The sequence below is a fragment of the Neovison vison genome, chromosome 3 (assembly GCF_020171115.1).
Source record: "Neovison vison isolate M4711 chromosome 3, ASM_NN_V1, whole genome shotgun sequence".
NCBI lineage: Eukaryota > Metazoa > Chordata > Mammalia > Carnivora > Mustelidae > Neogale > Neogale vison.
In genome coordinates this window covers 167014009-167028329 of record NC_058093.1, presented here as the reverse complement: position 1 = coordinate 167028329, position 14321 = coordinate 167014009, and the positions used below count along the sequence as shown (strand labels likewise).

Genomic DNA, 14321 nt, shown 5'->3' with positions numbered 1-14321 from the left:
AAAAAAAAAAATTGCTAAGACAGTTCATCTGACGCACACACACATACACACACAAAGGGAACTATATGAGGTGATGGCTATGTTAATTAACTTGACTGTGGAAATCATTTCATAACGTCTCCATGTATCAAATCATCATGGTGTGGTTCTTAAATATATGCACTTTTATTTATCAAGTATACCTCAATGAAGCCTGAAAGAAAGAGTCAATGAACACAAGTACCAGAGTAGGGAGTAGGGTTCACGATGAGCAGAAAATGGCTTCAGTGAATTACCCGAGATACTAGGTCTTTCAGAGCCAGTCCTTTACCTTTTCTCCAAGCTTTTCCTAACATGGGTGCTCAAATGGGAAAGGCCCGTTAGAGTCGCTGTAGCCACGAGCTTGAGTGGAAAGGAATGAAAGCCTAAGTGATACGAAGAATTATACAAAGTTCTCTGAAGTTACGAACGTCCTTTGTATACCACCAACAGCACGGTCTCTTCCGGATGCTTTTCTTCTGTGCTGGTAAGATCCACGGTGAGTGTCTCTGTCACGCCCTGGCCACGGCTGCCACGCTAAGGGTTTCAATTTTGAGTGGCCCAAGAACAAATGCATACTTTGGTGAAACTGTTGTTCTCAACAAAACTCCAATACCTGGGATTTTCGCAAAATTTATAGCAGCTCAAGTAGAAAAGAAAAAGTTCAAACCAGTCACCAGATCCAAAATTAGCATTTTATTCAGAACGCTGGGGTCAGAGGTGTATCATTTATATTCTGGTACACAATACAGAGGCAAAGCTGCTGTCAGAAGTCTCTCCAGTTTAAAAGCTTGTTTTTTTTATTCATTTTTTTTTTTAAAAAAACACAGACTTAGTAGTGCCTCCAGTGTCAGGCCACCCCTTTCTTCTCTTTCCTTCTTTTTTTTTTTTTTTTTTTTTTTGGTACAAATTATGTAAAACATTTGTGCTAAGAACTTTTCTCCCTCCCCAAACAAAAAAGAAAATAAAAAATAAAAAAAAATTAAAAAATTAAAAATTGAGTATTCTAACTACAGCTCAACAATCGAATCAAATGTCACTTTGTTTTGTAAATACTTTATCCATAACGAAAGATATAAACATGCAAAAAACCTGAATCCATAGTCCAAATAATACATACACATGTTCTGAAGTTTCTGCACTTCTCCATAGACTATGCCAATAAAACATTATGTACACATACCATTTTTACAGTGAAGTGGAAAAAATACAGTAAATAAAAAAAGTGTACATGGATTAAGACCAAAATGTATCTAACATTCTAGTTTATGAAAAAATTCAATTTTGCTACAAATTGGTGATATGAAAACTCCCTTTATTTGCAACCAGCTGCGTAAGTTTTAAGATTTTAGTGAAAAAAGAAAACTAAAGTCTAAAACTAGAAGTCATGTACATTTTCCAATCTCATGGTCTCATCCCCCAAGATAATAAAATCGCTCCATGAGTTTTTGCTTTTTGTTTGTTTACTTCTGTGTTTTAATAAAAGCAAATGCAATGTAACAAAAGCGTATTGAAGCCTATCATGGTTTAACTTCCTGCTCCCACCACAAAATATTTTGTCTTTTACTTATCGTTTCAGAAATCAGTACCATTAAAGCCTTAAACATAAAACTAATTCCAATCTGAAAAAGGTACAAAAAGGCACATAAAATCCCAGTGCTTCTGTACTGTAAAATTCAAGTGTAACTGAGCTCAGTGTTTTTCCAAACAGTATTGGATCACTGATATTCCCTCTGAGCCCAAACTGGTTTGCAGCCTATGCCAAAGCCTCCAGCAAGCACTGTGCTAGTAGACTACAAAGTTAAAGCCTAGCTTCTGAATGCTTTTTGGGAATATCAGTCGAAATCGTTTGTCCGTGTCTGAAAACCACGTTCACCCTGAAGTTCAGTCGTCGCCTCCGCCGTACATGTCAGCAAGTTTCTTGAAGCGCGGCCCCCAGTCGTTCAGATAGTCATAGTCCTGCTCGCCACCACTGCTGGAAGAATGAAGGGAGCTCAAGGACCCAGCAGTGGAGCCGCTGCCTTCATAGTCAAAGACGAGGAGGGAGTCATACGGCGGAGCTGTGGGGTCATTGTCAGCAGCTTTAAGGCCCTACAGTTGGGAAAGACAAAGAATGTACAGAGGGTTAGAATGTGCAAGCCACCAGCAGATCCCAGGGGTCTTGCAGATCCCGGGGGGATGAGACACTTGTTTGTAAGTCTCCACCTGCAGAAATTTTCAACCTGCAGAAATTGGGGTAATCACTATGTTTAAAAGTTGGACAAAAACGAACGTACGCCCTTCCTCTGCAGGAAAGAACCAAGAAAGTCTAGCTCGGGGAGGCCGAGACGTACCGTGGGAGAATGTCCTCGACAGGAATGGCCAACTGCTTGAGGCTCAGAAGGAAGGATCTCAAAGTCTGGTAATGCCTCTGTGTCACAGTGCACTTAAATGAGTAATTACTGCTGGAATAAGCTACATGAGATAATGCAGGGGGCTGTGAAATCATGTCATACGTGGACGCTAATCCGGAGTCAGAGTCAACGGCTTCTGACGAACAAGAATTACACATGCAAGGCAAAGGCAGAGATAGACAAATGGGGGCCATGTGGTCCTTGCCCCTTGACAAGCTTGTAATCCAGCATAAAGGGCATTACTGTAGTATCATGTGAAATAAATGATAAAGAAGTAATAAAACTACAATGTCTAGGCAAAAATAAGAATGCTATAAATAAATAAATATAAATAAAAGAAAGAGGAAAAAAAAAAACCCAGACTACCACTGAGAGCTAGGAGTTCAAGGAGGACGTGGTATATATGGCCTAAATTTGGAAGGAAAAAAGAAGGAAAATCAAAGAAAAATGAAGGAAAATGGAAAACTGGCCAGATGTCATTACAACGCAAGGCAAGTTACTTGTTAAATCATTTATGTTCTTCATTAAGCATAAAATGTTACATTCATTGATAAACTGCGATCAGGTCTTATTTTTTAAGAATGGAGGGACTGACTTCTAGTTCCCATAGGCTCTATGGAAGTCATTATCTAATGTCTGTATGTAGTATAAATACGGGTCGGGGGACTTGCAAATTTAAACTAAAGACTGTTAAAAAAACTAAGAAGTGATGAAATTTTTATCTATATATTTAACTCTTGCAAAAACATGCTTTTTAATATATGATTCATATATCCACAGCCAATTCATAATTACGCTTTATAGAATCCTAAAGGTTTAATAAATTTAATAGATTTAATAAAGGTTTATTAAAGGTTTAATAAAAGGCCCTTTTGGTGTTTTCTCTAATTTTCCCCCACTTCTAGTACTCCAAGATATACCATCATCTGCTTTTTACTCTGCTTTTCTAAATGCTAATGGGTTATGGTAGCCTCCCTTATTGTCCTATATTCAACCCTTCCAATCTATTTGATGAGTATGTGTATGTGGGACTTTTTAATCTGTATGTGTTCACCTAGTTATTCTTCTGAGATGATAGAGGAAGAAGAGAACAAAAGAGCATGAGGATTAAGGTAAGACTAGCATGTATAGCGGTTAGTGGTGAAGAGAACAGACCTCTCACCCACTAAACACTGGGGGACACCTCAGCTCTACACAGTATCTCTGTGGGATTTCAGCTAAGTTCTACAGGCTTCGTTTCCTCATCTGCAGTTATAATAACAATAATAAGATCATTATGAAGACTAAATAGAATAAAGGCACCATGGGCTCATCACAGTACCCGCTCTATTGGGACTCAACGAAGATTAGTCTAAAAAAAAAAAAAAACTTTTAAGTTTAGAGAAAAATTTTTTGCCTTGGAACCTGAGAAAAGAAAAATGTGAAGACATACTATTTTAAGAAACAAAATGGCAGCTGCTTGACTTCCATCAAAAATGAGAGAAAAGTACACACTCCCAGTTTTCCCATTCCAACGTCTCTCTTACCAACCATCCTAACCGTTTAATTAAACACCACTTTCCCTCATGTCTGGTTGGACTATGTATAACTCAGAAAAGCCAGTGTAGAATAACATAAAGCGCATCTTCAGCAAACTACTTCAATGTATAAAACATAAATAATTTTAGAAAGGACTTCATTTATCATATTTATAGAATAAGCTACCAGGCAATTTTGCTAAGGCTGAAAATCACAAACTACAATTTCTCAGAAGTCCTAATTCCTTTCTGTGGTAGACCCTGTTACTGTCCTCAATGATTCACTATCCTTTCCTTGTAGGTGGGTCCCGTGCCCACACTACCACAAGTGCCTCCCTGGAGCCAGAGTTTACTTCCCAAACCCACTGTCAGGCTTGGCTACAGGCTGGCTTTGGCCAAAACAACGTCAGCAGCAATGAAGACCTCTGTAAGGTCTCTGTAAGACCTCCATCTGATGGGTTTCCACCAGTTCCTTCTTGCCCACTCTCCCAGGAGACTAGATTGCCCTAGCTGGGAGCTTTCCTCCTGCCTGGATCCTGAAACAGAAGACACAAGGGGACCCAGCCATCGCCAACCCCACAGTGAGCACAGAGTTCAGGCAAGAAGTAAACCTTTGTTATTGTAAGCCACAATACTGGGAGTTGTCAGTTACTGTAGCCTTAGCTGGTAAAAATCAAACAAAACCCCTTTGTTTGTGTTTATTTATCCAACTCAAGATATAATTATTGAATATGTATATTACCACATATCCTGCTTAGTGGTGGGGACACAGCTATTAAGAAGAGAGATCCAACTCCTGTTCTCACGGAGTTTATATTCAAAGGTGAGCATGCACCCTTTTTCCTTTTCCCAACAAAATCTAGCAACTGCAAACGTAAGCGATAGGTGATTCTTTTAGTTCAGCATGGGTTAACTTGGGGCCCTCGAAGAGCCAGACCCCAAAAGATCTGAGGGGAGATCAAAAAAAACCAAAGAAAATCATGATGAGGAGAATAGGTTTCTGAAGACAAATGCAGGTTTTCTGGGCTTTCAGAAAGAGCATTCATGAAGATGAAACCTTCAAAAGCTGAAATGGCAGAATGCGAAGAAGCAATTACCATTCGTTTATATAGGACATTTTTTGAGCATTCCCAGTCCCCAAAAAGAATGCCTCTGAGGCTTTTCTGGTGCCTTAGAACACATGTTGCTAACAGATGCCCACGATAAATGGAGATGAAGCAGAGATGCTCAGAGCCACAGTTCAAAGCCAAGCAGCTGGCTGCGAGGGGCTGGGGGTAGTTCTGGGGAAGGAGCCCGGCGGGGCGCTCTCGCTGCCTGGGGTAGCACACTGCCTTTTTCACAGCTCCCTGCAAAACAAATGCTGTGCATTATTTTTCACTTTCCACCTTTTTTCATAAAAGCAAACTCTTCTTTGGATTTCCTTGGTGAAACCAAGCACGGATGTAGGTCTTCCACAGAAGTGAAGCGGCAGAAGGCGGACGGACGGATGTTTTTGAAAAGTGGCATGGACCAGCATTCATTGGTTTCCATCACGACCTTCAGTAAAAGTGCTTTCTAATGTGCAGAAGAGAGACGCGGCGGATCAACGTCACCACGTTCAGGTCATTTGCTTTTATCATGACTCAAAATTTAAATGAAATACAGGGGCTGTGCCCAGTCTTTATGGTGTTGGCACCAAACTGGAAATATGAAAAGGTTACGACTAAAATTCTAAGTCCTAAAGAGTCAGTGGCAGGGCGTCAAGTGTTGTATGGATTCAGTGGAGAGGAAGCAATGGCCTGTGTTTACTAAGACTTAGGGACGAATGCGGGACGCTGTCTGGTCTTCACTGGTGTATGGAAGGACCAGAACCTCTTCATCGCATGTCTAAGCCCCCAATTCAACTCCTTAATATAAGCACAACACTGCTGAAAATCTAGTCCCCTACTCACTATGGAGATTCTGAAATATTTTCATTTCTTCTAAATTTCTTTTAGTTCCTGCCCTTGTTTTTTTGGATCAACCTGGTCATTTTTTGTTTCCTCCTTCCATCTTTCCTCCCACTACCTTCCTACCTTCCTTCCACACTGTCTCAGGTCTTAAGTAATTACAAAAGACAAAAAGAAAAAAAAAAAATCCCTGGACTTTTCAAGAACTCTTAGGCAAGCCATCTTTCTAGGCTGAAAGTTAAGTATCCTAAGCCTCCTCCACTTAGAATAGCACTGATTTTTATCTGAGAATGAAATACGACTCTTCTGGATGAGGTATTATATAAATTCTGAGTCCTGTTTTGGTAATTCTAAAAAGATCCTAGTTAGGGTTGGAGAGACTGAAAATGACAGGTACACAGACAGAGTGAATGTGCTGGAGCAATCCGGTGGGCCACGTACCCATCTGGTCCTCCCTTACGCGATACCTTTATTCTTAGGTGTGGACACCATTTCACATGAAGGGTAATGAACTATTGTCAGCTCTGCCAACTATCTGCATGGGTTTCTCTTCTCCACCTGGTTTGACTAAATCTGGCAGAGTAGGTGCCTATTTCACCTTTCCTGGAGGGGCAGATCTTGAACTCTGGATAAATCTGAACTATTTTCTATAGTTTGAGGTGTCTCTGTAGAATGAAAGAGCCCGTGGCTCCGGCTGAATTCTTGCTGAGTTTGTATTTATAGACTTCTGATCCTATGCTTTATGGATGGAGATATGCTTTCATGGGAGCTATAAAAACCCACATTTTTCAGTGAGGGAACACATGAGGGATATAAGAGGAAAGAGGTCCTATTGATTCTCTTACATCCTGCCTTCTGTTAGTTCAGTGCCACCTGCCTTAGTTCGGGCCCTCTTTATATCCTGCCTGGACCACAGCAAAAGCCTCTCTAACTGGTCTCCCGGCCACCAGTACTTGTCCTGCTTCTTTCCTACAATCTACTAGTGGTTTCTCTCTCAGACGTTATTTGAAGTCGCTCCCCCAAGTAAAACTCCGATTGCTCTCCATCCCCTACTGCAGTGTTTCCTGCATAGGGAAGGGGTTCCGTGGTGGGTGGGCAACAAGATTTTTACTGGTGCATGAGCACTTTACAACAATCACCTCTATTTAAAAAATGAAACTAAAAATTGATTAAAAGTTTAAGTGAATACTAGAAGAGGTATGTGGATATGGGGAAAACAAACAAACAACGAACTAGAAGGCGTTACTCAAATGCTGGAGGTCTGGGTAACCTGTAGGCTCAAGTTAAAACTCTTTAGCAGATCATTCAGTGAACCTGGAGTGTTGATGCACGTTTTCCATCTCAGCCATTCTCAACTTCAGCAGCCACAACTAAATTATTTACCAAAATTCCAAATCTAAAGATGTCATGTTTTTGTGCACCCTATGTTATCTGTATATTCATTTTCTGCAAGCTGAAATGTGATTTTCTTTATTTGAAACTTCCTCACTCATAACTTCTCACTTGGTTTACATCCATCCATCCATCCATCCATCATCATTTAAAGCCCATTAAGATGTCACTTTCACTGCATGGATTATTTCCCCCCGTCATGACTGGGGGTCATTCCCAAGGTCCCCTTTACTTTCATTGCCATGTTTTGGTTACACTAGATTGTGACACCCTTTTCTGCCAAGCATGTGGATATTCATTTCATATCTTACTGTCCACCCCAGTGCCTGACATCCAGCAGGCATCCTAGAAGGTCGTTTGGTACTGCTGTCCTGGGCTTAGGCTCTCACCTCGTCACCTTGCTCATCTCCATAGACACTCCTTTCAGAAGAAGCTAGGATTTAGATTTCAAATGCATGTGGACATAAAATAAAAATATACTAGGTTTACATTACAGTGGAATGCTGTGACTTAATGCCAACATTACTATGTCCCTTTCTGAGAATTTCACTTTATCTAAAGCAAATTTTTTGGAGGGAGATTTTGTTTTATTTATAACTGGAGAACAGTAACTTGTCCTTTAACTAATAAAACACTGATAATAAGGAAGAGATTTTACTATGTGATGGGCACTATACCAAACACTTTGTGTGGAGTATCTTATTCGGTCCTTACAGAAATCTTAAAAGAGGATTTATTATTATCCTCATTTTATATATATATATGAAAGCTGGAAATCAAAGAAGCTAAATACAAGGCCCTTGACTTTGTCAGGGTAACAGAGCTGTTAGGTGAGGCAGCTGGCTTTGAACTCAAACAAACGCCCGACTGCTGTAAGAAGTGGACAGAGACATGTTAAAGAGGACAAATAAATTTAATACTGGAAAAAAGGCAAAAGTTCTATGCTTTAGTAGTTTTGTGCAAGTTATTTAAGAAGCACTTTCTGTTAGTTTTTAAATATCAATCAAAAATTGGTCTTTTAACAGAAATATGTCCTTGGTTTTTGTATTTTTGAGATAAAGAAATATATAGGATTAGTAAAGTTATTGGAGGTATGTTAATATCTACTGTCAGGCTGAGATTAAATGAATTTGTTTCAACTTTTCACCCTCTGAAGGTCATATTTAAAAATCTCAATAGAATGAAACTTGGCAGTTGAAATTAAAAAATGTGTTATTTGTTTTACACTATCTACCATACTAGAAACATAGTATATTTTTGATAGTCAAGGTAATATTCATTGATTATTTAAATAAACAAACTAGAAAATGTTCTCATGAGCTTACTTACTCCACACATTAGAAAAACACTCCATTTATATTCCCACCATACTATTCTTCCTTTGAAATATTTGGTACTGTGCTAAATCAAATAACACCTGGGGATAAAGAAATTTGTTTGTATTTTACATGTAGTTATAAAATATGCTTGTATTCTTTCTAGGTGTCCTCAACTTTTAAAACTTGCCATGAATGTATTTTTATCTGTCCAGTTATAGAAAGATAATGAATAAGTCTTCATGGGTGTGTTAAGTGGAACTATCTACATGGTATATCTGATGTTACCTGTCTTAGGCCTTTTGATGGTTTCAACCCCCTGAATTTTCCCACAGACCTGACCACCTCATTCCTAAACTCTCATTGTAGTTTATTCTGTGACACCTTCACCTCTGTAGACTTTCTTCCTACGTCTAAATGTACGGCATTTCTAGTGTGAATGTTTGGTCTTCCAACTCGTCCACATTTCTCCATCTTATAATCTCATTCAGAGTCATGGATTCTGTAGTTATTTGGAGAAACATTTCCAAAATGTGATCCAGTGCATTCATGTATTCATCAAACCAATGTGTCCCACACTTCCCCCAGGGACATGTGCACCTTCCCCTGGAGGCAGAAGCAGACCCTGAGATAGGAGTCATGAAGGAAAGTGAGTCCTGGTATGATAGGATGTCACCGGATGGCCTACCCCAAACTCTGTGTGCCTGACCTTCTCTGAGTTGATAAATACTTAATGAAGGAACTAACATCTAGAAAAAGAGGGAAGGGCACTCTACGCAGAGAGGACAGCATGGGAACAGGTATGGATATGGAATTACGAGCTGAGCCTGGGAGACAGAAGTAGAGTCCCTGTCTTTGGCCTGTAAGATGCAGGTTTGGGGCGGGGAGGGCGCTGAGATGAAACTGTATAGCTAAGGAAGGATTATACCTAATGGTGTCTGGCAAAGGAAGGCGTCGGATACTAGAATGTTTGCCTGGTACAAAGACTATGCTTGCAGCAAAGTAGGGAGTAAGCACAAAGAGAATCCAGGTCTAATTTATTTTCTTTCTACATATTACTAGCACAAATATGTACACACAGGAGATGTTCAATAGTTATTTGTTCAGTGAATGACCCTAAACCAAGCTCAAGATCATTTCAAAATGAGCCTTTTTTAGCCAAGGCAGACAATCCTCAAATTATGAACTGACTGCATTCTAGAAGTTAATTTGCAAGTCCGTCGTTTGGCACCAAGTTTTTCATAGAAGTGCTGAAACATGTTCGTTATGGTCTCGAGTTACTTTTTAGGCTGTGTATGTTTTAGGTTGAGCACTGTCCTAGGAAGAGGAAATTACAGATGGAAATTGTGACTGGAACTCTTTCTACTGTGCCATTTGAGGGGCTGCGTAGCTGAATTTAACTGAATCTTATTAACTAATCTTCTCTACCTACTGAAGAAAATCCAGTTCCTGTAAAAAAGGTAAATGAATACATACATAGACACAACCACAAAACACGCACTACAACACAATTCAGAACAATCAATATCGTATTTTCTGAAGTTTAGTCAGCTCTAGTAGGGTAAAGGCCCAGACAAAAATCCCAATCAACTGCACATCAGGCGGTACTCATCACTTTACGCCCCATACACCTGCCACAGCACGTGGATCCCTTAACACAATAAAACGAGCGAGGCAACACACTGAGTTCTGAGGTTACTCAAAAGATGAACAAGATAAAGCCCCCACCCTGGAAAGCAGGCACAAGCTCATGCAGGAGAGAGAAATGTTGACAGTTATACCTCCGTGGCTGGGGTTATCATGCAGGAAGTGTCTTGTTAACTCTTCCCAGAGGGATCAAAGAGGGCCTAACAGATAATGGGGTGTTTGAGGTGAATCTGAAGGCTAAGGGGGTGTTTTATTGATGGTTAAGAAGGTAAGGGCTTTGCAGAAGTTACATTATAGTCAAAATTGGGATGATCTGAGGAACTGCAAATAGTTCAACGGGGCTGCAGCCCTGGAAGGAAATGTCATGGGGGAAGAGGGCAGGAGTCAGATTGGAACAATAGTCTTACACATGACACCTGGCGCCTGACTTCTTGTCACTGACAAAAGAACAGTGCTGTGGATGGAATGGAATCCCACAGAATACTGACACTTCGGGGACAGGCAGGAACACTCCGTTAAGTATTTGTTGAATGACACTGAAGCTAAAATGCTTGCTCTAAGAAAGCCCAGTTCCTGCACCTCCATTCAAAAGATTCACTGTATCTCAAACCCCGCAACCACAGGGCTAACGCAACGATTTCTTTTGACAACAAATGCTAAATTAGAAGTAAAATCATCAGCGGTGCCTGGGTGGCTCAATGGGTTAAAGCCTCTGCCTTTGGCTCGGGTCATGATCTCAGGGTCCTGGAATCGAGCCCTGCATCAGGCTCTCTGCCCAGCAGGGAGCCTGCTTCCCTTCCTCTCTCTCTGCCCGCCTCTCTGCCTACTTGTGATCTCTGCCTGTCAAATAAATAAATAAAATCTTAAAAAAAAAAAAGAAGTAAAATCATCAGGCATTCTTAACTATTCAAAAAAGATCTATCTAGTCATAGCAAATCCCCTAACCAAGTCTATACAAAAAGTGGAAAAGTCGGGGCATATTTTTATAGATAAAGAAGTTATTGGGACTCTGTGGGTTCACCTTCCATCTGTTTTCAAACCGTGACTAAAACAAATTAACCTATTACCTGTTTAACAGAAGTGAATGCATATGTTCAGAAAGCAGTGTGCATTTCAAAAATAGACAGTAATGAAGAGTTGTAAAGGGAGAGAAATACTCCCAGCTTGTTTCAAAACTTTTTTTTTAACAAACGATAACTGCATCTGAAAATCTAAAGTAGTCTGATTATGTATATATAATATAGGACTACAAGGAAGTCTGGGAAATGAGTGTTATCAGCACATGACAGAAGGCTATCCATGACCGAAGTATTCCACCTTGCAATGCCCTGAGACCTATTCTGATCTTAGAGATACTCAGTGGCAAGACATGGCCAGAGAATAGGAGTCCCACCACAGACTCGCAATTGACATCAATAGGTATCAACAGGTATTGCTCTCTTATACTTAACCCGAAACATTCAGAAGGAGAATTGCAGTAAAACTATGGACACGATCAAAAGAAGCAGCACAAATCATTTTACTTCAAAACTTAAGTATTAAATGTAGCTGAACTCATGGTCAGTAATGAAATAAAAGAATGCCCATAATAATTTTGACAGTGGGAATCATATCTGTTATATTCAACAGAGAATTAGCTGCCTCTTAGAGAAGCTCTTAAAACTCCTCAACTAGACAAGTATTTAAATCACTTACATAATATTTAATTTAGCTCCTCTTCCTACTAATCTCATTTGATGGAACTCTAGTCATTGGGTAGGCACTGAATTCTCAACATTTGTGGGATCCATAGGGTACAGTGTGAGGAAAATGAAAATGAACTATTATTACATTCATCAGTGCTAATAAATGAAATTAGAATACAGTATAACAGTGTTAGTCTATTTATTACTTGTAATCTAGGGGAAAAAGCCTTTTGGAGATAGTGTGACTAATACTGATATGTATATGAATGTCATTTACAAATACAGGATATTAATTGACAGATATGCTTTTCTGGCCCATCAAACCAATTATATCTTTCTGTTATTGAAGCCACATTTGCTTTAACACGAAGGGAAAATCAAGAAAATCAAGTGTGCTTTAACAAACCACATAGCTGTATTCGAAGCAATCTAGTCTACATATAGCTAACCGTTAGCATAAAATAAACACCCTTATAAAGAAAGTGAGCTTATCTCTGTACCTCATTAATGAAGTCTCCAATGTCTCCAGGGTGTGGGGCTGCAGATCGGACCGGGTACTGGGGCTCGGCGTGGATGGGTCTCTCATCCAATCGTCGGATTCCTACAGGCTTGATGGCATCAGGTTCCACGGTATCAGGCTGCTGGAGCTGGCTCAAGTCATAATCCTGCAAAAGACAAAATCAAAAACCCATGGTAGATGGGCATAAAGATGGAAAATTACAACCTTTGTTTTTAAACACATACCCAGAATGCATAGAAATGAGTGAAATTTAACATAATGGAAAAGTTGCCACCATGAGTTTTTCGTGTTATGATTAAATATTTCTTTCACACAGCTCTTTCTTCTGTGCTTTTCATTCCTACAGTCTGTGCTCCATCTGCTTTCCTATGTTTCTCATCAGTTTCCAATGGAAAACAGGAGTGAGATAAGGCCCCATTCTAAAATGACTAAAAACTGCCTAGAAGACAGAACGGTACCATAACAGCCAAGCTACTAACTTAATGTGGGGTTCGAGACCCACTACCTTAACTTAGAACACCTTCACATATTAGGTATTTCAAGTTGAAAGAATAATTTAAAAAAAAAAACCAAAACAACAACAACAAACCAAAACCAACAGCAACAAACAGCAAGTAAGAAGGTCACTCTAACTCCCCTCACCCTTGCCCTTCTTCCTTGAAACAGGTCATAAAAGCTCCCACCTGAAAGGTCCCCTCCCTGTACCGGGAGGTGGAAGGAAGACATTCTTTTCATCAGAGACAGAGACTTTGGGACCAAGGAATCTGTACCAATAAACCTAGTTAGACTAACCTTTTTTCCCCTAATTACTTCTTCACCATTTACTAGCCCTCACCCAAACCTTTGGTCCGTCAATTCTCAGAAATGTGCTCTTTGTCTAAAAGGTATAAAAGCTTCCCACTCTGGACACTTCGGGTCTTTATTCTCTTGTGAGGCTCCCACGAACATATTTAAAAGTTTAATGTGTATGCTTTTCTCTGTTCATCCATCTTTGCCAGTTTAATTTTCAGACCCTGAGATGGACCCTGAGAGGGTCGAGGAAGCCTTTTTTTTCTTTCCTAAAATGTCTTTAACATTAAAATTAGGAAAAAAAAATGATGCTGATGTGTTTCCTTAAAGAAAGGCATTAGTTCACCGAGGTTTCAAAACCAATCTCCACTCCTCCTTCCTTTCAGCGGTCTAGAGTTGGCAAATTATGACAGTGAGCTTCATGGAACCCATTTCCTATTTTTCTCAAAGAATGACTTTTACTTTTGTAAAGGGTTATCTAAAGCAACACTAACAACAAAGGAGAATATGCCACAGAAACTATACGTGGCCTACAAAGCCTTATATCAAGCCTTCTACAGAAAAAGTTTGCTGATCTCTGGTCCCATGGTGTGAGGTGAGGGGGAGTAAATTCTCTGCCAGGGCAGCGCTCTGGGAATGTTCCAGAAAAACAGCCTGCCCACTTTCAGACAGACAGAACACTCATGAAGAAGGATGCTCTGAGCCCCCCAGTTTGGGCCCTCAGAACTATTTTTGGCTTTAACATCAGCCAGTGAGACAGGAATAAAGAAACGGACTATAATGTGGAAATGCATCAGTATTTTGGGTTTGGGCAAATACTTTGTAGTTTTCAAGCTCCTAAATTCTGATGATAGAAGATTCTCCAATTTAATGTGGACATTTACAGAGAGTGCAGACTTTCTGGGACTCTTCATAGTTCAGACTTCATCTTTTTGTCTACAACCAGCTTGGCACCATCTGAAATATCTCTACAGTGGTTTTGATTTATTCAACACTTGAATACTCAGCCCGTACTGGCCCTAGCCTTACATGTGTTCCCTCACATCATCCTCTGATCAGCACTGATCCGTCGTCAGCTTTATTATCCCCACGTAAGAATTGAGATGGAATCGCAAA

The 14321-nt window shown here is 39.9% G+C and overlaps 1 protein-coding gene across 1 annotated transcript in view; it reads right to left on the bottom strand.

Annotated features, from left to right (window-relative positions):
* Positions 1–694: 694 nt before the first annotated feature.
* Positions 695–14321, bottom strand: part of CDH2 (cadherin 2) — a 212181-nt gene continuing 198554 nt past the window's right edge. The window contains exons 15-16 of the mRNA XM_044243233.1: positions 12397–12561; positions 695–2109 (exon numbers count right to left, since the gene is read on the bottom strand). Of these exons, the coding sequence (XP_044099168.1) occupies positions 1903–2109; positions 12397–12561 (372 nt within the window). The 3' untranslated portion in view covers positions 695–1902. The remainder of the gene's footprint in view (positions 2110–12396; positions 12562–14321) is intronic.